Here is a 27237-nt window from a genome sequence, read left to right on the forward strand (position 1 = left end):
CACTTTTCAGAGACATCAAATGTGCTTCACACAGCATGAGCCCACTGTGTCCTACTGGGAGGTTTATGTTGCAGTAGAGAAGAACAAAAGTGACATTTATGTAGATGGCGGGCGGGGGGAGGGGAAGCCCAGTTTGAGAGCAATAAGCTGAGGAAATTCAAAATATGATCTATTACTAGCAGGTTAGCAGTAAAATGGAATGAAATAAAAGCAGAGAATTCTCAGTTTCAATATAGGTATAGTTTGTTTAGCCTGGTGAACTAAGTGAGTGCATTGAGTGTTAGAGTACAAAACAATGTAACCAGTCATAGCATAAAAGCAGGATCTACAGTTTATTGTATCTAGAGAAATCTACAATGACAAAACTAGATTTAACATCCACTTTGATTTTACCATGTTTTATGAAAATTTGACTTCCAGTTCAAGAAGTCTGTCTTTTACTCCCTTTCTCTTTTACTCAGGAGGATGGAGCTGAAATTGTTAGCTATTATGACAGATTAGAATGTGCCTTTTAAAAAAACTTTTCTCCCATACCATAGCACCACCATAACATCAGAATGTATTTCACTAAGGAATTAAGATAGACAATATGGGCAAGATTCTGCTTTGTTGGAGTGGTATAAATCCCAAACACCTTCCTATGCCCCCTTACCTAGGATAATAACCTCTTAGTGGCAAAGTCCACAGAGCTATTATAACCTCATTTTTTTTTTAACAAGATAAGTAGTAGTGTAAGAAATACTATTATTCACAAACAAGTTAAAATTTAGCAAAATATTAGGCTCTTTTTCAGTGTAGAATAAACTTAAATCCATTTGTCAAAATGTATTTTCTATCTACTGCAATAATTTCTTAAGAAATAAGCTTACAAATCTCTCCAGTGAGGTTGGAGAAGCAGAAGTTTTTTAAAAATGCCCTAAGTTCTTATCAATGCATCACTGTTTTACTTAGCAAACAATCAATCTGTGGCATCAACAGAAGTGTGAAATGTGTCTGATATAGAAAGTTTCACTCTTTCTTTTCCACTTGAGTGAGGCCACCAAACCCAATTCCTTTAGGACCAAAATTCTTTGCATAGCAAACTGCAAAAGAAAGGGAGAAAGACGTTAGTAATTAATATTTTGAGTATTTTTATGTAGTAAGTAATACTAAAAAACCTCATTTATAATTGGAAATCACAGTAAATAACGTACAATGGCTAGGAAGGCTGTAAGAATAAAATAAACATGGATTCTCTTTCTCAGGCACAACTACTACTCTGACAATGCAACCTCGTTCACTCTTGTTGCTTTTGAGATAGACTTGTTAGCTCTGTCTGAAGTCAAGTCATGCTCCTCTAAGAACAACTTTCATACTTTTTATAAGTATTAGAGGCAATTCTAACTCACATGAATGCTTTTTATTTGCAGAACATGTGGAATAAATATATGGGCTGGGATTTTTAAAAGGGGCAAAAGGGAATTCCTATTGAATTCTCCCTTAGGCGTCTTTGACAATCCCAGCCTAGAACGTTGACATAAAATTCTTCATGCCCTTTTCAGACTATTTAAAGGTGGATTGACTCTGTGGACTTGCATGATCTGAGAGAGAGAAATCCAAAGTAAATCCATTATTTTCAATGCTGTTAACATATTTGTGAAGATCTTTGATTCCCAGTGTAACATTCCTTGGAAAGAATCTCAACTAAGACCATGATCCTATAATGAGAAGCTTGTGGGCAGACACCTGTGTCCTTGTGGAAACCTACTGAAGTCAGTGAAGACCAGTTCAGATGCAGGGGTTTCCCCACACCAGTCATTTTGCAGGATCAATATGATTCTTAGTGGGGAGAGATCTCAAACTTGAGAAGACTTAATATTTATGATAGAAGCTATAGATTAATTTGCTTTTTAAATTCACTCCCAATAAGTGATGAGACTGTGGTGTTGCTATGGGATTGTACAAATCATAGATCTTTCTTTAAAGCAAAGAAAGGTGAACTAAATATACTTTCCCAAGTTCAGGTATCTAACAAAGATAGGTGGTGATGCCTACACTTTGTCTGAGTAGAGCAGTCTTAGAAGAATATCTTCAGCCATATAGCAGAAATATCTCATAAGTAGATTGTACTTACCTTTACAGTAGATTTCTCCATCCTTGTCTGTAACATTTGTAGATTCTAGGCTCTTTCCACAAATAGCACAACGGAAGCAAGTCTTATGCCAAGGCTGAGAAAGAAGGCAGACACATTACAAAAAAAATCATACCTAGATTATATCAAGTAGCTAGTATCAAACTTGGACAAGCAAGATATAAAGGGTTATAGCTTTATATTTTCTTTGGATGAAAAGACTGAAATTATGTTTAATTAATTTTCATTTCATCTCAGTAGCATGTTCCATTTTAGTCACAATAGGTTACTATGCTGATTTGTCATTGCACCCTATCCTAGTATTATTAGTGACTTCTAATGACCTTACTAACTGAGATGTCTCAAATGGTGGTCAGCACTTGAATCAGACCTCGTGGGCTATACAGCAATTGCATGTTAGCCATTACTTCAAACTTTTAGACTGCAGAGAATTTTCAGTGAATGATCCTAGAACAGCAGGTCCCAAACTGGGATCCACAAAGTGGTAGCAGGTTACATGACACTGGCTTCTTTTTTCCAGCTACACAATCATTAAATAAAAGCTTAAAAAATAGACAAGCATTTACTCTGGCTGGCACAGGGATGTTAGGGAGAGGAGGTGGCACCTGCAATAGTGAACAGTAACGAGGGGCCACCAAACCCAATTAAGATGTGGTTGATACAATGGAAAAGTTTGAGAACACTTATCCCAAAGAATGAGTTTGCAACCTGAGGATTGTGAACAGATTTCTTCAGAGTCCCTTTCTTCAAGGGGAGCAGCTGCGGGGGCGGCAGGAATGGTGTCTTAGGGCATGTCTACATGTACAGCACTGCAATTGGCACAGCTGTACTGATGCAGCTGTACTGTTGCAGCGTGTTTGGTGAAGACGCTCTGTGCCAATGAGAGAGAGCTCTCCCGTCAGCATAATAAAACCACCTCCGCGAATGGCAGAAGCTACGTCAGGGGAGAGAAGCTCTCTCAATTTGGTATAATTCAGCAAAATTTAAAACCAGTTTTAAAAGATCTTTTAAAATAATAGAATAAAAATCATGTAACAATCCCTTACTTTTCCTCCTCCCATTATTTTCTCTGCAGCATATACTGATTTGCCACAGCGGGGACACTTATCCACATCTCCAAACTTTTTGGTGAACTTTGAAGGGTTGGTAGGCGTAGAAGGGCGAGCAGGCTTTGGTGAGCTGATGGAAACATAGAGATTTTCAGTACATTTAAACATTGCTTGTAAAATCATGTTTCCATTCGCAGAATCTTTCCAATTCAATGTATTTTTTGGAAGGGTTAGTCAACATTACAGTATTGGTTCACAGGACGTGAAGCTTGATGTGTAATACAACAAAAAAATTCTACAGAAGTAAATGCATTTTACAGTGCTAAGGAGCTATTGCTATGACTAAGGTAGCAGATGACATTGCCTTGGTTTTAGTGAATAGCTGCTGGTCATAACGTTACAGCCAGCCATAACATTGGCTGTGCACATAGCAGTGGCCATGTGCGCAAAAAAGACTGTATTTAACAGAAAGAGAGAAGCAAGGGGGAGTCTAATAAAAAATATCTGTATTAAAGATGCACTGAAAAATAAAAAGCAGCAATACTTTAGTGTTCTTTCTCTAATCAGCTAGCTGCTGGGATTTGTTAGTGAGAGGTTAGTAAAAAGAGACAGGAATCTGAAGTGCTGTCGTCTTTGTTCATTGTAAAGCATCAGCAGGTAGGTTTTTGTCTGTTGCCTTGAACGGGCCTATACTATGTCAAGGTCAGATGCAGAAAAATAGTTTCAACCTATATTTCTGAACTATCAGCCCAACCCAGTGTCAGCTCTTAGTCATTCATGGAGTGACCTTTGAATTCCTGGATTGTCAGGCTGCAACATGTCATTAAGCCTACAGAAAGTTAAAAATTCCTGGTGTGACACTCACAGTAATGAATGTGCCTGTGACAAAGGATTACTGATAAATACGCTCTCTAAGCTTGTACCTTCAGTATGGATATATTAGCTTTATTACAGAGGAAAATGTTGGAGTCATTTAGAAATGTGCAGCTTTGAAAATCACAAAAAAACTATTATAAAAGCATAGTGACATAGGCAGTTATCTGCAGTCAGGATTCTAATCCCTCTGTTGAGTCATATATCCTCAAAATGGTATGTGACCCATGAGAGAGGATTTATAATGGATAACTTTTTTCTCTCTACAGGAAAATAACAGCACAGGGTACTGCAACTGTTACTGTATTAGTAAAATATAAGTACAATGCAACCACTCAGAGGGAAAGATATTTGATTCTATTGTTCTATGGTGAACATGATTGTGGCATTGTGCAACTACTAGCAAATTACAGCTGCAGTGACTATCTAGGTCGGTGGTGATATGTAAAGCAAGGTTTCCTGTACCATAATTGCCTATTGGAATAGGGAAAAACATTTTTAAAAAGGCTTTCAAGAGACTGAACATTATTAAAAATTGGCAGAAATGACAAGACTCATGGAAGAAAAAACCTGTGATTGCATTTATTGTGCTACTTATGCTAGATGTTGTTATGGAAACCTAATGAAGTGTCCAGTAAATGGAGAATATACATTTTTTAAAAAGGTATAATCAGTGGGATTTAACTCACTGTTGCAGATCCAAGCCTAGATGTTCGCCAGTATCAGTGCTGAGACACCCTGCCCCTTGTCCAAACCCAATACCTTTAGGACCATATTTTCTTCCATAACAGGTTTTGCAATAGATTTCAGATTCATGAGCTGCTACTGTAGTACTGTCCAGAGCTTTTCTGCAAGCCACTAAAAATAGAGAACAAAAGTGCATATAAAAATTTGTATTTACAAATCTGAGTATTAACATACCTCAGAATTATTGTAATACCAGTTATTTTATTCTTGAAAATGGTTGATATAAATCAATATTAAGCCCTCATCTGGAACACTGAGTTTATTTCTGATAACCCTATTGAAAAAAGAATATAGCAGAAATAGGAAGAAAGGAGTTCTTATGTAAAGCTATTGTAGGGTAAATAAATGTTTACAAATTTGGATATGGGATAAAGTTACCCTGTGGTTTCTCACTGAAGTAATTAGCATGCATCTGCAAAAAATAAATTAAGGAAAGGTTTATAACCCTCTTAATGTGCTTGCCATTGCATCCTGGAAAGACATGAAGCAGAAGATTAAGGCCTATATTTAACCCTTGATCTTTGTGCATAAACCTCTTTAGCATTAATGGGAGTTCCTTGCATAAAAGGCAGATAGCCTATAACCAGGGGCAGCTCTAGGATTTCCGCTGCCCCAAGCAGGGCGGCACGCCGTGGGGGGCGCTCTGGCGGTCGCCGGTCCCGCAGCTGTGGTGGACCTCCCACAGACGTGCCTGCGGAGGGTCCGCTGGTCCCGCGGCTCTGGTGGACCTCCCGCAGGCATGCCTGCGGGAGGTCCACCGGAGCCGCCTGCTGCCCTCCCTGCGGGACGCCGCCCCAAGCACACGCTTGGCGCGCTGGGGTCTGGAGCCGGCCCTGCCTATAACATATACATCTGCTTGGAAGCCCTTAATTGCTCATCCTTTAAAACTGTAGAAAAAAGTTAATCAGTTGTCATTGTTATAAGCACAAATATTAATATATTTTAAATTCAGCATTTACCAATAGTCTGAGACTATGCTCTTCATTTGTATCCTTCATTAGGATCATAGGACTGGAGGGGAGCTCCTGAGCGGTACTTAATTTGTGCCAGGACTTCGCAGTTCATAGCCCCGGCAAATCTGGGCTTGCCAGGTCTGAGCCCTGGCACCTCTAGGCTTGGCAGTTCATAGCTGCAGCACCTCTGGGCTTACCACGTCAGTTATGAAAGTAAAAAAAATTTGCACTGGCTAATTGCTTGAGCTCCGGCACCTCTTTCATTACAAATTAAGCACTGCTTCTGGGTCATCAAGTCCAGCCCCCTGAATGCAGGCAACCCATCGTATAATCCCATTCATATATTTATCAAGTTCCATTTTGAAACTAGTTAGGTACTTTGACCCCACTATGCCTATTTTGGATGCTGTTCCAGAACCTCACTCCTCTGATGATTAGAAACCTTCTTCTAATTTCCAGACTAAATTTGTTCATGGTCAATTTGTTCTTGTGACACCATTGTCCTTTATCTTAAATAGTGCTGATCCCTTCTGGAGTTTACTCCCCTGATGTATTTATAGAGAGCAATCATATCTCTTCTCAGCCTCCTTTTTGCTAGGTTAAGGAAGACAAGCTATTTTAATCTCCTCTCGTAAGATAGGCTCTTCATTCCCCTGTTCATCCTAGAAGCCCTTTTGTGCACCTGTTCCAGTTGGAATGTATCTTTTTTGGACATGGCCAACCAGAACTGTACACAGTATTCCAGATGAGGCTTTACCTCGGGTACTTGCCTACCTTTACTGGAAATGCATTGCCTGATATAGCCTAGGATCATGTTTGCCTATTTCACAGCTGCATCTCATTGACTAATACACTGTGAACAACTAATACACTTTGGTCTTTCTCTTTCTCAATAATTTCCAACTTATGAGCCCCAAGCATGCAGCAGAGATTCTTATTGGTCACTACATATATGACCTTGTACTTTCTTGTATTACATTTATTCCCATTTCTATTTCTCCAGTCCTCAAGATTATCCATTTTTTCCTGTATAATATTCCTATCCTCCTCTGTATTGACAATGCCTTCCAACTTTGTGTCATCAGTAAATTTATTTAGCCCACTACTACTTTTGTGCCTGGTTCTTAATGAAAATATTAACTAAAGATTAGTCCCCAGACCAAGCCTCCTAGCCCACACAGCTTCTTGTCATCTCCCCTCTAGCCAGTTCCTTACCTAGTTACAGTTCTTGTACGAATCTCCATCTTCTTCAGGTTAACTAATAATTTTGCAAGTCATACCATGTCAAATGTATTACAGAAAACCAGATCTACTGCATGTCCCTTGTCTAAAACAGTTATCTTGTCAAAGAAAGGTATGAGGTTAGTCTGGTATGATCTACATTTGATAAACCCATGTTGCATTTTATCCCATTTTCCATTTACCTCCAAGTCTTTAATTATTCTTTCCTTCAAAATTTGTTCTGCAGTCTTGTATTCTATTGAGGTCTAACTAATGCAGGGGTGGGCAAACTACGGCCCGTGGGCTGGATCTGGCCCCTCAGGGCTTTGGATTCAACCCACAGGATTGTCACCCCCATGGTACCACAGGCCCCGTGCCACTCCAGGAAGCGGCCAGCACCATGTCCTTGCGGCCCCGGGAGGTGGGGGGGGGGAAGGGGCTCCACACGCTGCCCTTGCCTGTGGGTACCTCCCCTGAAGCTCCCATTGGCCAGGAACAGGGAACCTTGGCCAATGGGAGCTTTGGGGGAGGTACCCACAGGCAAGGGCAGCACACGGAGCCCTTTGCCCCTCTCTCTCCCAGGGACCACAGAGACGTGGGTGCCGGCCGCTTTCCAGAGCGGTGCAGGGCTGGGGCCAGGGCAGGCAGGCAGGCAGGGAGCCTGCCCTGGCCCCGGTGTGCACTGCTGCCACCTCGGAGTTGCGCCAGCTAAGCTGCACTCTGCACCCCAACCCCCTGCCCTGAGTCCCGTGCCACACTTCACACCCCTCCTGCACCCCAACTCCCTGCCCTGAACCCCCTGCTGCACCTCGCACCCCTCCCTGCACCACTGCCCTGAGCTCCCTCCTGCACTGTGCACCATCTCCTGCACCCAACCCCCTTCCCTGAGCCCCCTTGTACACCCCGCATCCCTCCTCTGCTCCAATCCCTTGCCCTGAGCACCTCCCACACCCCGCACTCCCTCCCACACCCCAACTCCCTGCCCAGCCCTACATTCATGGCCTTGCATGCAATTTCCCAATCCAGATGTGGCCCTCAGGCCAAAAAGTTTGCCCACCCCTGAAATAATGGGTCTATAATTGTCCAGATCACTTTTTCTCCCTTTCTTAAATATAGGTACTATGTTGCTATTCTCCAGTCGTATGGTACAACTGTCGATTTTAATAGATTTATTAAAAATCCTTGTTACTGGACTTGCAATTTCATATGCCAATTCTTTCAGTATTCTGGGATGGAAATTATGCAGTCTCCCCATCACAACAATAACTTGAGCAACACTAGAGTCATTAAAAAGAACAGGAGTACTTGTAGCACCTTAGAGACTAACACATTTATTTCAGCATAAACTTTCATGGGCTACAGCTCACTTCTTCGGATGCATAGAAGAAGTGAGCTGTAGCCCACAAAAGCTTATGCTGAAATAAATGTGTTAGTCTCTAAGGTGCTACAAGTACTCCTGTTCTTTTTGCGGATACAGCCTAAGATGGCTGCTACTCTGAAACTAGAGTCATTGATATGCTTAAAGCACCCAGATAGAACTCAACCAGGAATTCTGTTCCTTTATCTTGCCCTATTTCACACCTCTGGAATCTCAAATATCTGGTGATCTCAGCTATACTAGAGTTTCTTCGGGGTGGTTTAGATAAGGTTCTACAATGAAGCACCAAAGAGAGCTAGGTACCAGCTCTGTTCTTTATGCAAGCATATTATAAGGTTTAACTCACTGCTAAATCTCTTGGAGGTCTTTGAATGGAAAGTGCCATAGAAATGTCAGACATTGGTAATAGGATACAAAGTTTTATCCTCTAGGTCACCAGTTTAAATCTAGCCCAGACTGAAAGAGACTAAAAGTTAATAAGAGCTGACAGCTGTTAGTGGTCTCAGTTCAGTTCCCAGTGAATAGGCATCCATGTTATAAAAAGCCCACAGCACAACTACCACTAATTAGCACCACTCAGTGTCAGCAGAGTAGCCAAAAAGTGAATGGGCATTGAGAGTAGACTATTCTCTCATCCTAGAAGTTACCTCCCCAGGTGAGGCACTTTGGTGAGGCAGTTTGAGCAATGCTACACTGTGACTGCTTATGCTGTCTCTGTTCTATGGATAAATAGCTCTGGAAACTGAATTCCACTAGTAATCCAGAACTTTTCAATAGCATTAATACTATGAAACCAAGAAGCAATACAGTTTAGCAAATAGTGGCCATGTTTTTATCGGGACTAGTCATTTTAGGTGCCTCAGACTATTTTGGGGGGGGCGGGAAGCGGAACCCAAGTTGATACTTGGAAAGGCAAGATTTTCAGAAAGTACTGAGTACCCACCTCATGTCTCAAATATGGCACGTGCAAATTGAGGCATCCACTTTTGAAAAATTTCTGCCATTATGCGCAAAGCCCTTTCTCAGATGCCCTTTGGACTTCACCTCCTTCCCCACCTTAATATGCCTGCTGGTTTGTTAAGACTAGCATCTAATTTACACACTGACTATGTGACTTGAAGAAAAAGGCAGATTAGCTCACAAAGATAAAGTGCGTAGTGAGTAAAGAAGGGCTGGGAGTTCAAACTCCAGAGAGGTTTGCTGGTTATTTTCAAACACTTTTTTTCATGAAAAGAAAAAGTTATGGATCAAACTGTGTCACTAGGGACCTGATCTAAAACTCATTGAAGTCAGTGGGAGTCTTTCCTGTAACTTCAGTGGCTTTTGGATGAGGCAGTAGTTGCTAATAGGCAGTGCAGTGACAAAAATAGACAAAGCTATCCAGGAAAAAGAAACATATTTGCAATTATTTTTTTTAATTAATGCCAATAAAACTAGAAGCTTCTGTTAATTTGTGAACCTGATTACCCTTTGCTGCATTCTCATCTGTTCTGCAATGGTAATTATGTTTACTGTGGGAGTTGAGGGATGATGGAAACTCCAGCAGCAGATAAAATGGTTCTATTTTTGGCATCATACAGATAGAGTATCTATGTACCACAACAGATGGAGCAAAAGCTCTTGAAGTGCTATTGTTGAAATAGCTCTGAGACCTGTCATCTGCTCAGAGACCGTTCATAAACCATCACTAAGTAGTTTCAGGTTATAAAGTGAGATCCTGCCAAATATCCACCACAGCTGTGTTTTAAGTAAAATCCAAGAGGGAAACAAAGTAGGTAAACAGCAGTCTGCAAAAGGGAGTGTTATTTCACATTTTCGTAGGACAAATTGTACTCAGTGTAGGTAAGTGCCACCTATAATTAAGATTGCAGGACACTTCCCATTATAAGACCTTATTTTCAGTTGCTGCCAAACTTTAACAGTTTGGGCTAAAATTTTCCATGCTGGGTTTCTGTGTCAGATTTATTTATTGTTTACAGTTTTAGCTAAAACTGTTCATCTGTTTCCAATAATGAATTAGGGAGAAATATTATCTTTCCCATATTCCATTTTTTTTAAACAATTGTTTTATTGAAATGGTCTTGTGCCTCCCTGTTTTGGAGCAGGGATTTGAAATTTGACATGGGTGTGGGGGAAGGGAGTGCCTTTTGCCATCCTGGTGAAAATGTACCCAAACCTGGCCAAGTTATAAGCCTCTGAGAAAACTCCATTTGCACATGCTCAGTAGAGATTTGTTAGTTTGACAGCTAAATTCTCTGATGCTTCCATGTGGACTGACCATGCACCATCCCTATAGAACAACTGTGTGTGCTTCAGCCCAAGGCTGCAGGGATGGAGTAGGATTTTCCCTGCAGTTGCTCCTTCCAGCTACTTAAGGTAATAACAGGAGATATACCAATCTCCTAGAGCTGGAAGGGACCTTGAAAGGTCATCGAGACCAGCCCCCTGTCTTCACTAGCAAGACCAATTTTTGCCCCAGATCCCTAAGTGGCCTCCTCAAGGATTGAACTCACAACCCTGGGTTTAGCAGGCCAATGCTCAAACCACTGAGCTATCCCTCCCCCTTTAACTGCTATGGCACTGAGCATCAGAACTGAGAGCAGAGAGGCAGTTTCTCCTGTGCTCTCAGTGCTTCCACTGGGTCTGGGTCTGTGGAAAAAACCAGGATGTGATCATGTAATTAAAGACTGTATCATAACATATATGCAAAAGGAAGCTGAACGAAGGTTCCCAGAACACCTTAATTCTGGCATTGCCTAACTCTTGAATGCTTGATTTTGCAACCATAGTGTTAGTTTAATATAGTTGGTTTTGTTTGGCCGCGTCTCGGCCTCGTGGCTAAGATCAAGTGTATCCTGAGCCCTGAACCCACCGAACTGAACACCACCATGTGAGGATCATCCTATCCCCATTACCCGGCCCGCTTATCTATACGCATGACTGTCTGTAACTTTTTGTATGAGTGATGTACCCTCACTGCTTGCTTACTGTATCTTTATGTCACCCACCGTATACCCCCGCATTGGGGACATTGCAGACTGTATATGTTATGTGCTGTCCAATACCAAAATACTAGCATCCCCCTATACTCTGTATGTTACCCCCGATGACCAATAACTGACGTTTCAAACTCTCTGTACCATCTATGCTTAAACATTTTCTAATAAACTTTTAAATATATTGGTTGAACTATTTCCCTATACTTGTACATCTCCAGTCAAGAAAAAAATGCCATGTTACCAGTGTTCCTGTCAATGTTTATGTACTACAATATGGGTGCTACATCAAACCTAAGAAAGACAGCTATTGGTGTGATGAGTAAACTATTATGACTAATACAAAACCAAAAATTTACTGTTGTGCAGAAATCAAGCCTGGAGAATTTCAACTCCAAAGGAGATTGTCATGGGCATCTAAAAACAGGGCTATAATGGAAACTACTTTGCAGCCTTAATTATACTGGTTGCTACTACTGCTTGCTATAATGATTTGCTGATAATAATATGTACACAACATCTGCTTCCATTTCTAGCATTTAAATTGGTTTAGTAATGAGATTTAAGTTTTAAAGGGGAAAAGACTTTGCTATAAGGGATGTCTTCTATTCTTTTCAACTAACAATGTATGAAGAATACAATGTATCAGCTTTTACACGATTGGGTTACATTTTCTATACTTGGTGCTTATCATCTTCAAAGAACTTTATAAACAAACTATTCACCGTAGCCTTGAAGTAAGCATTGTAATTAGAGAGAACTAGAAGCAGGGAAGTTAAGGTCAGTTTTTACAAAAGTACCTTATAATTTTGATTATCTCGATGTTTGGTTGTACAATTTGAGTCTGCTCAGCAGCCGCAGTTCCAGATGCAGTCAATCAGAATTGCAAGTGCTCAGGCCCTCTGAATATCAACCTTGAGACGTCTCAAGCTGGACACCCAAAAACTGAGGCACACGCAAACAGCCATTTTTGAAAATTTGGGCCTAAGTGATTTGGCCAAAGCTTCAGAAGGAATCATTGTTGGAGGCAGGATTAGAACTCAAGTGTGCATGACTCCAAATCCCATGCTCAGATGCCTAGACTGCTTTTCTTCATGTCTGTGCAATCTCTTATTTTACTTGGAAAGCCTGCCATGCATGATGAGGTGTGTCCTAGCACCCAGTATAGCCATAGAATATTGCATGATAGCACACAAACATGATACTGACTCACCTACTCTAGGACTGATCAGTATTACCTGGACCTAACTGTCATGGAAAAAGTATCACCAGTTAGCATACCTCTCAGCTGCCAATTGTTATAAGGACCATCTCTGATTTTTTTTACTTTTTTTTTACTCAGATTTTTTGCTTCTGTCTCAGATGTTTACTGCAGTATCTAACTTATTAATATTTAAATTAGCTACCTCAGTGTGGGCCAAATTCAGAGTCTATGCATTTAAAAAAATGTGACTCTCAAATATACACTTTGTGCCTGATCCTCCACTACCATGCACTTTGTGTTGTCATTTACACTTGTGCAAACCACTGCCAATTTAAAATTCTCTGCTGACACAGGTGGTGGGTGGAGATCAGGCCAGATATTTTCTGGCCAACCTATTCTTCACTCTCATGTGGGAGTTACCACTATAATGTTCCTGAAGCTCAAGCCTGACTCCAAGGTAAATGCTATGGCACTACTCCTCCCTTCTGTAGGGGCAGCTACTGCTGCACTGATGTTTTCTCCCTCTGCATTCTCAGCTCCTCCACTTTCACCCTGCAGCTCTTAGATTGGTAGGTCCATGGAGAGGAAGAGTCAGTTTCACAGAGTTGGCTGTAGGGAGTGAAAGAGCATTGCATAGGGAAAGGAGTGGGTGGCAGGAGGACATGGCAGTGGAGGAGGTACTTTGAAGGTGTCTATACAGAAGGGGGGCAACTTTCAACTTCTACTTGTGGGCACGTCTAATTCCTGTTGGCATCGCTGGACTCTCGCGGCAGCCGTCCCCTGCAATCTCCCATTAAGCAATGCCTTCTTGTGGGACTGGGTGAGTTTAAAAGAATTGGTGTTTGCAGTTGTTATAGACCTGATTTTTCAATATGAAATCTACTCCTTTGTATATTGCAGTCTGTGATGAGTGGTAAAGACCCTTGGGGACACCCAGGGTCACCGTTCTCCCACATCCCAGTTTCTCTATAAAAACATGCAATGCCTGTGTGGAAAGGGGGGCTCTAGAGCCTAGGGGGTATTGCCCTCCTGTGCTGAAGGCAGGACTTAATTTGTGCAGCGGCTTGCCAGGGCTGAGCCCCAGCACCTCTAGGCTTGACAGTTCATAGCCCTGACACCTCTGGGTTGCCATGTCAGTTATGAAAGTAAAACAATTACTTGAGCCCCAGCAGGTCTTTCATTACTAATTAAGCACTGGCTGAAGAGGTAGGAAGCTGGAGCAGCTGGACCCAATTACTAGGAGCTACTATTAAGAGGTAAACTGACACAACCTGATGCAAAGGCTTTCTAACTGTAAGCAGTTTGGTTGGGATTTGTTTTCTGTTAGGAGCTTTGCACCCTGCTGAAGAGACCCTTACTGGGTGTTGGCTCTGAGAACAGACTGACTGCTTCTCCAAAGGAAGGCCCTTCCCTCTCACCCTCAGACTGACCAAACAGCTCTGATTTACAGCACCTGAGCTACCTGTGGCTTGTTCTGCAGTCTGGAGAAAGCCAGAACCCCTGTAGCTTTCAGTGCAATGGGGATTCCCCCTTCAGCCCCATATGTGGGATGCTCCCTATACTGGAAGTAGTATGTGGGGCAGCCTAGAGCTGCTCATGGTGGCCTTATGTAGGGGGACCAGATAGCAACTGTGAAAAAACAGGGCAGGGGGTGGAGGGTAAAGGTAATAGGTGCCTATATAAGAAAAAGTCCCCAAAAATGGGACTGTCCCTTTAAAAATGGGACATCTGATCACCCTACCGTATGCTGCTCCTGCAGTGACGGTGGGGGTTCTCCCCTGGCTTCTTGTGGCTCAGGTAGGCCCTCTGTACAGTGCTGGAGCAGTGTATAGGGAAGTAGAGTGACCAGGTAACTTGTGCCTGCTGCTCCCTTGAGGTTCTCCCCAAAATGAGATGTATATTTCTGATTAAGCTGGGTCAGGGTGAAATTTATCCTGCTGCCAGGGGATCACTACAGCCCTCCACTCCAGACCACTTAAGGCCTCAGTGGTGTTAAGGGCCTCTGTCTAGGGTTAGGTTTCACACCCATTGAACAAAAATTCTAAATGAATAAAGTAAATTAGACCAAGTCTCTTCTCTGGTTCTGAGCAGATTTGACACTCAAGGAGCTTGTTGCTGCAGCACTAAGGCCTGGTCTACACTAAGGGGGGGGTGGTCGAACTAGGGTACGCAAGTTCAGCTACGCGAATAGCGTAGCTGAACTCAAAGTACCCTAGTTCGACTTACTTACCCGTCCAGACGCGGCGGGGTCGAACTCCGCGGCTCCAAGGTCGACTCCGCCACCGCCATTCGCGGTGGTGGAGTTCCAGAGTCGACCGGAGCGCGCGGGGAGTTCGAACTATCGCATCTTGATTAGACGCGATAGTTTGAACTCGGAGAAGTCGAACTCCCCGCGTCGACCCGCACGGTGAGTATGGACCTGCCCTAAGTTATTGGAATGAATCATGTTAAAATGGGAGTTATACTGAGCCATGGAGATATTGCAAAGTTACAACAATGTAGCTCAGCTTACTGCAGTGGAAGCATGTCTTGTGAAAACTCCTGCCATTGCACTGGATTTCTTCAGCATGATACACCGACTTGTCACAAGCACCACATTTGGCGCCACCTCCCCAGTTCGGCATCCTTAGGTTTGAAGCAATACCTAAAAAAGCAAATAAAATAACTGTCAGCAGAAATTGCCTAGACTTAATTAGAGTGACTTGGATTCCCCCTTTTTCTTCTCTTGCCCACGTGCATATCTTCATAGCTGCCCTCGTGCATATCACCCCAGTATTTGCAGATTCTCTGGTGGCAAAGAGCCAGCGTACTAACTCCTATATCACTTTGTCTCCCTGAGGCTGGCATATGAGCATCACTGAGGGAGGTGGGGGAAGAGACATTGCCAGGACTTGCATATGCCCGAGAACTCTGGCTGCTATAATGGCCCGTGGGGACCTTTGGTGGTCAGTCTTTAGTCAATAGATGAGGAGTGATGGTCCAATAGACCATGATCAATAGGAAGGCTATTCCAGTGGTTAGGCTCTAGCTGGGGCCTTAGACACCTGCATTCAATTCCCTTTTCTGCCACAGACTTCCTGTGTGATCCTGGGCAAGTCACTCCATCGGTAAAACAGGAAAATACTACAGTACTCTGCCTATCTCACAGGGATACTCTGAAGATTGTGTATGCTCAGATTCTGTGGTAGTAGGGGGCCATATATTGATATCTGGGGGCTGCACTTTCCAAAGATTAACTTTTCCTTTCAGTGCTGCTTTTCTGCAGCGTTGGCCTTTTCCTTGGTCATTAACTTTCATATAGCTTTTGTGTGGCAAACAGTATGGAGGATCTGGATCCTATACAGAATTCAAAGCTTTAGTGGAGTTTTACAAGTGAATCCGGGGACAGAATTTAGCCTTATAAATTTTCTAGAGATCCGAGCTTATCTGTCAAGGGATACCATATTTTACTGTTTTATTACCTCTCTCCAAAGCAACTGTTGTTTTATTCAAGGCTACCATGTGTTCTTGTTCACTGACAGACGTATTAAAGGAAATCTCCTGTACCCATATTTCTTTAAACTTATAATATGATCGATTGTGAAGTTAGATTAAGCAATTAATACCTACAGAATTTAGTCTTACATTTAACGTTATTTTTGGTGGCTTTTTCATGGATACAGGTTGTTCATCCTTCTGAATTATGCAAACACAGCAGATGCAACAGCACTACTAACCAGTCAACAATGAAGAATAATATTTAGTTTTTCTGAGGTACTTCACTTAGGGATCTCAGGGTTTGCAATGGAATGTGATCTTCTTATTCCCTTTGTACAGATGGGGATACTGAGATACAGAGAGGTGAAGTGACTTGCCCAAGGTCACATGAGGTCAGTGTCAGAGCCAGAAATAGAACCCAGGTCACCTGACTCCAACCCCAGTGTCCTCTCTGCTGACCATGTTGTACATCAGATTCTAAAACAACTAGAGCAAATCTGGTTTGCCCTGGAGCTTTCTTGATGTTTCTGAGTCATAGTTTTTAGGAAGACTGGAATGTCATCTTGTCATTTGCACGTCACATAGACTGTTTTGAGCTCCTGGCTCAGGCCTTTCTTATCCTTCTTGGAAAGCCAGTCACTTTCTTATTATAGTTAACTGTTCTTTCAAAGCCAGCTTTGGGTCAGCTTGTTCCAATTTGGCTCTGATAAATTCACAGCTGAGATATATACCGGGTACTTAGCTAAGGAAAAGATGTTGAACATTGAATGATTCATCAAACCCACTATGCCAAAATTCCTCTTCAGCTGTCGAACAAGAGATAGAGGAGAATTTCTCAGAACAGTGTAGCACAAACAGCTGATAATCGTTTGGTTCACATTTTGAAGTGTAGTTTCACCTTGAAAAGCAACTATAAAAATGACATTGTGAAGTTTCATGTTTATAATCTCAGTGATGTCTAGTTCAAATGTCTGAGTGAAAATAAGCTGTCTTTAACTTCCAGCTCTGCAAACTCAACCTGAAAGTCAAGCTGTCTCTTTCTGGTTTGACCATCACTAATATTAAAGTTTCTGCAACTGAAACATAGTTAAGAATGTATGTAAGAAATGAAATAAAGTCTTGTTCAATTTCCCATACCTATTTTAGCTTTGTGGTGTTAACAGGAGTAAAAAGTAGTAAAAACATGATTTAGTTGGTGAAGTAAGCAGAAGTGATGAGTACATTGTATCGGGGGTAGCTGTGTTAGTCTGTATCCACAAAATTAAAATTACAATACCGACCTGAGGAAGTGAGGAAACAGATTGACAGAGCAAGACGGATACCCAGAAATCACCTACTACAGGACAGGCCCAACAAGGAAAATAACAGAACACCACTGGCCATCACATATAGTCCCCAGCTAAAACCTCTCCAGCGTATTATCAACGATCTACAACCTATCCTGGAAAACGATCCCTCGCTCTCTCAGACCTTGGGAGGCAGGCCAGTCCTCACTTACAGATAACCCCCCAATCTGAAGCAAACACTCACCAGCAACTGCACACCACACCACAGAAACACCAACCCAGGAACCAATCCCTGTAGCAAACCTCGTTGCCTACTCTGTCCCCATATCTACTCTAGCGACACCATCAGAGGACGTAACCACATCAACCACACCATCAAGGGTTATTCACCTGCACATCTACTAATGTTATATATGTCATCATGTGCCAGCAATGCCTCTCTGCCGTGTACATTGGCCAAACCAGACAGTCCCTACTTAAAAGAATAAATAGACACAAATCGGACATTAGGAATGGTAACATACAAAAGCCAATAGGTGAACACTTCAATCTCCCTGGATGTTCTATACCAGATTTAAAAGTCACTATTCTTGAACAAAAAAACTTCATAAACAGACTTCAAAGAGAAACAGCAGAACTAAAATTCATTTGCAAATTTAACACCATTAATTTGGGCTTGAATAGGGACTGGGAATGGCTGGCTCATTACAGAAGCAGCTTTGCCTCTCCTGGAATTGACACCTTCTCATCTATTATTGGGAGTGGACTACATCCACCCTGACTGAATTTGCCCTGTCAACACTGGTTCTCCACCTGTGAGGTATCTCCCTTCTCTTCATATGTCATTATATCATGCCTGCATCTGTACCTTTCACTCCATGCCTCTGAAGAAGTGAAGTCTTTTACCCATGAAAGCTTATGCCCAAATAAATCTGTTAGTCTTTAAGGTGCCACCATACTCCTTGTTTTAATGAGTACATTGTTAGAACAGATCTATTGAGGAAGAAGGGGCGTATTTTACAGAGTAGAACTGAACTTTAAAATCCATTATTTTCCTTGTTTGGTAACTCTTTTACTTAACAAAAATCATCATGTTCGCTACTTGAAATCTTTCTCCTATCTGCAACACTTCCTTTGATTTTTTTTTAAAAGAACTTTGTACCAAACCCATTAATTTAGATTAGTTGATTTCCATTCACGCAAAGACAAAACAACAAATTTAATTTGTAATATTCTGTTCCCCTGTCACTTACATATCAGACGACTCAGCCTTGCACAATGAGAATATGATAGATTGTTCTTATAACAGGAATAAAAAATAAATAATATTTCAAACCTGGGTTTTAAGATAATGGAAAACAAAGAGAAATGAACAGTATTATGACACAATTGAGAAATGAATAAATGATCTACACTTCTATCATGCGCCCATTACTATTAGTGATAAATTTCTAATTGGCATCAATGGAAATAGAATGGGGCGTTTAACACATAATGGGGTTGCAACTCCATTGAACTGAATGGAATCTCACACCCTCTTACACCAGTCCAATTATCTCCACTCTTTTCAAGTGTGGAAATCAAACAGCCGGAATTCAGAGCAATATCCAATGACAATGCTATCAGTGCTTGATCCTGCAATGTGCTGAGTGACTCCTGATATTCTTCAATTCCCTTTGGAGTCAAGGGGCTCAAGCCTGTACCAGTTGAAGTTAAGGAATTCAGTGGAAGCCCAACGGTAATTGAAAGGGCAAAGCACCTTGCAGGATCAGGTCCCAGGCCCTGACAAACTGTCAAGAGGGCTGTTGGTTGGAACAGATTGAAATTACGTCATTAGCTGAGTGAAGGAGCAAACATCCCAGAGAAGGTCTGATAAAATTCAATAATGAACCTCTCGCTGTTACAGGCAGTGGTTACAGCTCTGAAAGGAACCCTTGACACTGATGTTAATTATAGCAACATTAGTACATTACTGCATGAGCTTACACATTTTCCATGCTTTTCATCATCACCTGATGGAGGGGAAAAGAGTCAAGATAGAAAATATCCCTGAAAGGACACTGAATCTTGTGATGGTGCCACATGCTCTGATCTCTGGCCTGGCCAGTTCTGCAGATAGGTGCAGAAGTGGGATAAGGAGGCAGGTCCCTAGCTCTTCCATTCTCATTTTGAGGTGAATTGCAGCCCTTTCCTGTCTCCAAGTACATTAACTACACCCTGCGGCATCCCCTTCCTACGGGTTTGGCTACACTTGCAGCTGTACAGCGCTGGGAGTTAAAGCTGTCTTCGTACAGCTGTGTAGGGAAAGCGCTGCAGTGTGGCCACACTGACAGCTACCAGCGCTGCAGTGTGGCCGCATTTGCAGAGGTGTTGGGAGTGGTGCATTATGGGCAGCTATCCCAGCGTTCAAGTGGCTGCAACAAAAGAGGGGGGTGGGGTGGAGTGTGACAGGGAGCATGGGGGAGACAGAGAGAGTGGATTTTTGAAGCTGACACTGTGTCAGCTCCCTGCCTTGAAAGTTCCGACGCCTTCCCCCACCCCTCTTTCATTCACTAAATGCAAATAGCCGCCTTTGTTTTTTTCCTCACAGACCAGATAAGCAGCTGCTCCGAAATGGACCCCCCCACCACCACCCATCGTGCTGCTTCTCTCCTCAAGCAAACACTAGCTGTGGCCATTCCAAAGGGATCCCCCTGCCTCTGCTCATTCACTGCAAACAGGAGCTGTGTTTGTTTTTTAGATAAGCAGCTTCGGGAGCCCCGAGTTCACAACAAAACAAAAAGAGGCATCACAACAAAACAGAGTGTAATCTTTACTTTAAAGCATTATGGGAAGGTTCCGGAGGTCAGTTACAGCATAGTAAGATTAATCACTGTTTACACTGGCACCCCAGCGCTGCAACAACAGCACTGTTCTCTTTATTCCTCTCGTCGAGGTGGAGTACAAGCAGTGCTGTAGCCAGGGAGATACAGCGCTGTATGTGCCTTGCCAGTGTGGACGGGGAGTAAGTTACAGCGCTGTAAAGCCACCACCAGCGCTGCAACTCTCAAGTGTAGCCAAGTCCTACATGTACCTCTGTGCAATGGAAGGGCCATGGACAATCTGAGCCTTTAGTTTTGTAGGATGGCTATAATCTGAATCTTAAATATTTTTACTTAATCTTAGGACAAATATCTTATCTTAATCTTGAATCCTGGCAAGAATGCCATAAGTGTGAGAAGCAAATTCTGCTCTCAGTTACATGAATGCAGTGCAATGCAATGCTCTTTCTCCTTGCTGAAGTCAAGTCATGGAAGTTGAGTTGCACCATGTAGCAGAAGTTAGCTCAAGCTCTTTCATGTCCATGCAGAGCAGAGAAGGCTTAATCCAAATGGATATCACACAGTAAATTTTACTGCAATGTTCTTGTCCTACACCATTGTGTCCCGTTGCTCTAAGGGAGTAAACAGATGCTGCATTACATCCCAGAGGAAGTCATGTTTCACCAGTGTGGGAAGTGAACCCTCTATGTCAGTGTCTGTAAAGCACACTGAGGTCATTGTATTAAAGACACTATACAGGTGCAAAGTAGTATTATTCCCATGAAGACAGAGTTGACTTTTCTAGGGTTCAAACCAGGCGTTGCAGGGAGTTCACACATTTCAAACCATGATATCTTCAAAAGGCTGAATCTCCCTTGCTAAGGCTCCCAGAATGCTCTTTAAGAATGTTCACCACAGTTATCTGGATAAATTTTGTATCTTGATTTGTACACCCTTAGGTTTTAGTCCATTCCTAAACATGGTATCCAGTACAGATATGGAAGCTGAAACCACATAAGCCCTCTCGTTGGCAAATAGTGCACTCTTGCGTGCCTCCAAACCTTCAGTTTCTGCTTATTCAGGCAGGTTAAACCCTGGCTATGTTTCCCCCTTATATGGTCTATGTATTCACAGAACAGGTCCATGACATGGTCCATGACAGGGCAATGCTATTCCAGCTCAGTGCTACTGTACAACCAATGGGCCTCAAACCTGAGTTGAAGTCAAAACATGTAATGTGCATTAGTAAGCTGGAATACAATTTTCAAAAATGACTCAGTGCCTTAGGAGCCTACATCCCGTTTTCAAAAGCAACAGCTTGTCCTGTGGCACCTTTAAAACTAACAGATCTCTCTGTTGCTTTTTACAGATCCAGACTACATGGCTACCCCTCTGATTTTCAAAAGCATTAGGAGTTCCCAAATATCACTGGAATTTGGGTGCTGGGCCTCTAAATCCCTTGGATCCCTGGAAAATCCCAGCCTAAGAGTACAATTTTCAAAAGCAATTTAGGAGACAAAGTCCTTTTTTCAAATGTGCCTAAGGCATTTGGGAACTCCTAATGCTTTTGAAAATCAGAGGGGTAGCCGTGTAGTCTGGATCTGTAAAAAGCAACAGAGAAATCTGTTCCCAAATGCCTTAGGCACATTTGAAAATAGGACTTTGTCTCCTAAATTGCTTTTGAAAATTGTACTCTTAGGCTGGGATTTTCCAGGGATCCAAGGGATTTAGAGGCCCAGCACCCAAATTCCGGTGATATTTGGATGACTAACTCTTTTAAACTCCATTGAAAAGCCCAGACTTAGTCTCTATGGCCCACTAAATCTGTGGTCAGCCAACTGTGACTGCCAATCATGGTGGTGATTTCTGTGATTTGTAGAGATTTCTGTGACCATAGGGAATGGAATGTGACCACCATACTTGGTTCACATGAGCCACTGAACTGCCATTGGACAGCAACAGCATTAGACCTGAGCATTTCTGTACAGTAGCACTGAGCTAGAGTAGCATTCTTGTTCTGGGCATGCCAACTAGCACTCAGTGTCCCGCCTTGTTCTATATCAGAGCTCTGCTATCATATGAAGTACAACTTTCACATGTCAGGCATGCAGCTATAAACATGTGATTCACTTTATTTAGGGCTTATCAGAAAGTCAGGGCAGCCAGACGCGAGGATTTAGGGCAGGATCCAAAACCAATTGAAATCAGGAGTCTTTCTGTTGATTTCCATGGGGATGGGATCAGACCCATAGTCAGGATTCCCTTCTTGCTCAATGCAATTTCATAAAGAAGCAGTATTAAAAATTGATGACATGATATGGCCCTAAGAATATCATCTCTGCACTGGACAGGGCTACCAGAAACTTAAGGCTTTAGCATTTCACCTCTAAGGCCAGGATTCACAATGGGCTAGGGTAACCACTATATGAATTTGATGGTCTAGACCTGATCATATCTGTCTGAAGTGCAAAAACCACTTTACTATTGGGTCTAACTCATAAGATGTCCAACACTGGAAGTCTACTATCAGAATACCAGGGTTGTTGCACATTAGCTTTGAAGTGAATAAGCAGAGCGGGAAATGTAAGGTATTATGGTGGCTGGATAGTACAGTGATAGGCACAGTAGAAATGTCTAGATTGGGGTCGGCAACCTTCAATACGCAGCCCATCAGGGTAATCTGAAGGCAGGCCGCAAGACATTTTGTTCACATTGACCGTTGGCAGGCACGGCTCCCCCACAGCTCCTGGTGGCTGCAGTTCGCCGTTCCCCAGATTTAGGCACTTAAGTGCCATTTGTGGGTGCCACTACTATCCACAAAACTCCCAGTCAGCTGCTGCCTAACTTTATAGGTGCCTGGTTTTGCAATAAAAGTTCCCTAGGTTCTGCCTGTGGGCATGCGCACTGCTGCCTCCCTCTAGGAGTCCAGACGCCTATCTCCTGCTTACTCCCCAGTCTGAGCCATGAACCACTAGGCCGGAGGTGCCAAACTGTCAGGCATGCATGGCAAGGTTCTTAGGGGCTTGCAGAGTCCTGACAGGACCACACTGAGCAGCGGGGTTCAGGAGTGGACTTTGTCGGGCAGGGGACAGGACTTTGTTTGGGCCAGGACCAGGCTCTCTGCCTCTCTTGCTTCCCAACTGCTACAGCTGCAATCACCATCAAGCAGCAGTTACCCTCCTCTGCTGGGGAGGCTGTGAGCAGGGAGTGGAAGGCAGCAATCCAGAACTAGTAACTGGCCCCTGACTCCAGCCCTTCAGCGCAGCCCCAGGGCACAGAGCCCCATCTGTTTCTCCTGACAGCCAGAGCCTGTGCAGGGGAAGCAGATAGGGCCACACTGAAGGGTCAGGAGGGGGCTCTGTCAGCCAGGGGGGAAACTACTCACAGGGTGCAGCCTTCCACTCCCCTCCTGACCCCAGCACTTTAGCATGGGCCCTGTTTGCTTCCTCTGTGCAGGGAGGGAGAGGAGGGCAGGAATAAGCCAGATTTCAGCAGCTGAGATTGCCCAACTGCTGCAGGGAGCAAAGTCTTCCTCTGCTGCCACGTGATGAGCATCTATCCCCTACCCCCTTATAAAGGGGGGTGCACACGGGCCATGAATCTCCAAAGGAGGGGGCTCAGCAAAAAAAACGTTAGAAACCTCTGCGCTAGGCTATGGGATATTCTGATGTGGGCTCCTTCAATCTCTCTGATTGACGTTGTTCCACATTGATTAAATATTAATTGGGCTAGAGAGAGTCACTCTATAGCGGTGTATTCACTGACCTCAGAGTTAGCAGTTCCCTGTTCAAACCCCTTCTCCTCAGGCGCAGGGGGAATTTGAACCTGGGGTCTTCTACATCCCAGGTGAGTACCCAAGCCAGTGGGCTAAAAGTTATAAGTAAACCAGGCCTCCCCCTGCACCCAGCTGTTCTGTGTGGAGTTAGGCCACATATCTTACCTGAGGGGTCCAATCTGGTAGGTTTGCTCAGAGGCTGCCTATCTTCCCCCTCCCCACCTTTCCAGTCCAGGTACCTCCCTGCAGGCTGCACTTAGGCACTTATGTCTGAGAGTGGGCTGGGACTTAGGCCACACCCCTGTCATCGGTATATCTAGTGAAATCGAGCCACCTAGAGTGCTGGCTGGATCAGTCTAACGGTATGTCTACACCTAAAATGCTACAGAGGCACAGCTGCGCTGCTGTAGTGCTTCAGTGTAGTCACTACCTACACTGACAGAAGGGGTTCTTCCATTGACCTAGCACTGTCTACTCCATAGGTTAGGTCAGCATAGCTATGTCTCTCAAGGGTGTGAGTTTTTTCCCCCACACACCTGAGAAGTGTAGATTTTCAATGTAGATCAGGCCTCAGATTCCTATCTCTCACCACTCTTTGTATATGGAGTTTAGCTGCCTAATTCAGACTTTGTAGATCAGTGTTGTTCCTGTGATCTCCCAAGTGACTAAGTTAGGTGTTGTGATGCTCAGCATCACAATACGTAAATCTCTTTGTGGATCCAGGCCTTAACCTTCCTGTGCCTCAGTTTCTCCTCAGTAAAATTGGGATAATGATACTTTTTTCCTTTATGAATAACTTCGAGAGCTTCAGATGAAGTGTGCTATAGAAGAGCTAGGTATTATTACTAGGAACTATACTGTTCTTCAAAATATTAGTAGCAATTTCTAAATTATTTAATATTTTAAACTACCAGTTATAATATGGTATTTCTTGTTGCAAACACCTAGTGCCTCTCAACATTTGTTTATTTAATAACAATATGTTTAAATGTATTAATACTGTACTAAAACCTGACAGTTAAAAAAACCACTTTATTTTATTTCTTTCCTGCCGCAATTGACAGAATAAATTGTGTTGAACATTTAAAGATCTGCAGTGTCCCACACTGACACTATTTTATGTCAAAAAGCGTGCAGGTATTTTGGTCAAAATCTAAAACAAGTCCTTCACAGAAACCAAATTTAGTCAGCAAAATGAGACTGCAACACAATAAACACTCATATTTGCTGAGTGAAATCACATAGCTGAGTTTGGCAGCATTGTGTCACTTTCATAATGACTTTTATATTCACACACATTCAAATGGAATATGAATAATATTTCACACTGACATAGCATTGACTAATTAATGTAACTAATTTAGCCTCCCAACATCTTTGAAATAGGCAAATATTATTCTCTCTGTTTTCCAGAGTGGTAAACTGAAGCATATAGCCTAATTTTCAAAATGCCCTAAGTGATGCAGGAGCACAAGTCACATTGGCTTTCAGTCACTTAGGCCTTTTCTTTCAAAATCACCTAAATGACTTGTTGAAGAGTTAGCCAGAGTTAAAACTAGCAAAATTACTCAGGAGTCGTGATTAGACACCCTCCCTGCTGATCTGACATTTTCTAGCATACTAATATTACAGTTTTGTCAAACCCCCCTTTATTGCATTATTACATAAATTTTAAAAACACCAGCAAACTCCCATACCACTGACACTAGAGCCAAATACTTTAAACTGGTTTTAGAAAATCAGAACCATCTGATTCACTTGCATCTTGGCAGCAGTGCCCCACATTACAAGTCATCTGTATGAATCAGGTTTACGCAATATGTTCCTCTAGCACTAATGCCACAATATCAGCTGTTGCTTTTACTTTCACAAGTGTCTACTTATAAATCTTTGTCATAATAATGGAGCCGTTCCTGGTCCTTCACGCCTTATGCAAAATTCTCATTGTAGAGTTTTACCAACCTATGGACACAGAATTATGGTTTTCCAGGACAATCCAGGCTTCACTAAAATTATTTTCATGCTACACTTGAATTTTTAAACATGCACACACATTTCTAGAATTATTTTCCCCCTAGTGTTTGGAGTTCCCCACAGGCTGGTTTAATCAAACAGCCTGTAGGTGCATGTTTAAAGCAACTCCAGAAGAGAATGACACATCTGCATTCTGTGAATTGCTTCATCTTCCACCTATGCTGTGTTATTTAGCGTTTTATCAAGGGGGCATGTGTTGAATTTGATTCCAAATCAACACATAAACAGCTGTTGCCAGAGATTAAAAATATTTGTTCTGACTGATTTAAAATCCTTTTATCTAAAGAATTGTGTAAAATCAGTAAATATTACCAGCTGAACTGAGTTTAGAGTCTTTTGAAATTTGCGGTAAAGTCCATTCATTTTTGTCCTGCTATCTTATTAAGCCTGTATAGTAAAATGTTGAGTGTGCCTGGTGGAAAATATGATTCCACTGCTTTTTAATGCGACACTCTGTATCTTCAGTTCTATTAAACCCCACTATGTCAATAAACTCCTATGGACTCCAGTACAGCTGTCAGCCCCACAGAGCTCACACTTCCACACTATACATATAAATTCCTTTCAGTAAAGCAGTAGGCCACAACTAATCCCTTGCAGAGAAAAATGTATTCCGTAGGTCCCTATCAGCAAATAGACCCACCAGAACCCTTGTGACAATACCTACCGGACTAGGTTGTCTTGTCTGGTTTGGCTTGATGAAGAATCTGAACTGGAGGGCTCCTGCACTCTTTAAATATGCCTAAGTGGTCACCAGCATTGGCTCTATAAGAAGGGAGGGGAGGGAAAAGGACAGAGGGGGAAAGGGACGGAAGCAATGCCACTGCTATCAGTAGGCTGAAAATAACTTCTGACAAAAGCCTTGGATTTTTTCCCCCTAACACCAGTTGTGAGTAAGGTGGAGAACAATGCATCTCTTCAGATCACACCCAGAAAACATTTCTAAATGCAGTTTTATAGCTCACAAATAAATTCATTGAGGGGACACTTGATCTGAAACTGGAGTAAAGTAAAGTATGATTCAGGCTTTAAAAATAAAATTACAGACTGAAATCAGCAAACTCCTTAAATATAGGTCATAAAGCAAAGGCCACTGAAATGGTGGAGGAATGGTCAGACACCTATTCACACTGGTGAAAAGAATCTATTCAAATAACTAGAACTAAACATGAGGACAATGAACAGCTGCGAGTTGAAACTCTACCGTTCCAGCATTAAGCCAAACGAAATTTCAGAAATCTAGTAGCTAGACAACTTTTAGTCCCTGATAAAAGTTTTTAAAAGATCAGGGAGCTGTTCTTTTCACTCATTT

General features: G+C 42.5%; 1 protein-coding gene across 2 annotated transcripts; it reads right to left on the reverse strand.

The window, feature by feature from the left end:
* Nucleotides 1-313: 313 nt before the first annotated feature.
* Nucleotides 314-26702, reverse strand: CSRP3 (cysteine and glycine rich protein 3). Of its 2 annotated transcripts, none has more exons than XM_039535253.1 (6): nt 26593-26702; nt 15065-15196; nt 4743-4911; nt 3178-3310; nt 2114-2207; nt 314-1082 (listed from the first exon to the last, which is right to left on the reverse strand). In XM_039535253.1, the coding sequence occupies exons 2-6, from the start codon at nt 15174-15176 to the stop codon at nt 1009-1011; spliced, it is 582 nt and encodes a 193-aa protein (XP_039391187.1). In that variant the 5' UTR covers nt 15177-15196; nt 26593-26702; the 3' UTR covers nt 314-1008. The 2 variants fall into 2 exon arrangements, with proteins under 2 accessions (XP_039391187.1, XP_039391189.1); XM_039535255.1 differs by lacking the exon at nt 26593-26702 and adding an exon at nt 20557-20579.
* Nucleotides 26703-27237: the final 535 nt, after the last annotated feature.

The sequence above is a fragment of the Mauremys reevesii genome, linkage group 4 (genome assembly GCF_016161935.1).
Source record: "Mauremys reevesii isolate NIE-2019 linkage group 4, ASM1616193v1, whole genome shotgun sequence".
NCBI lineage: Eukaryota > Metazoa > Chordata > Testudines > Geoemydidae > Mauremys > Mauremys reevesii.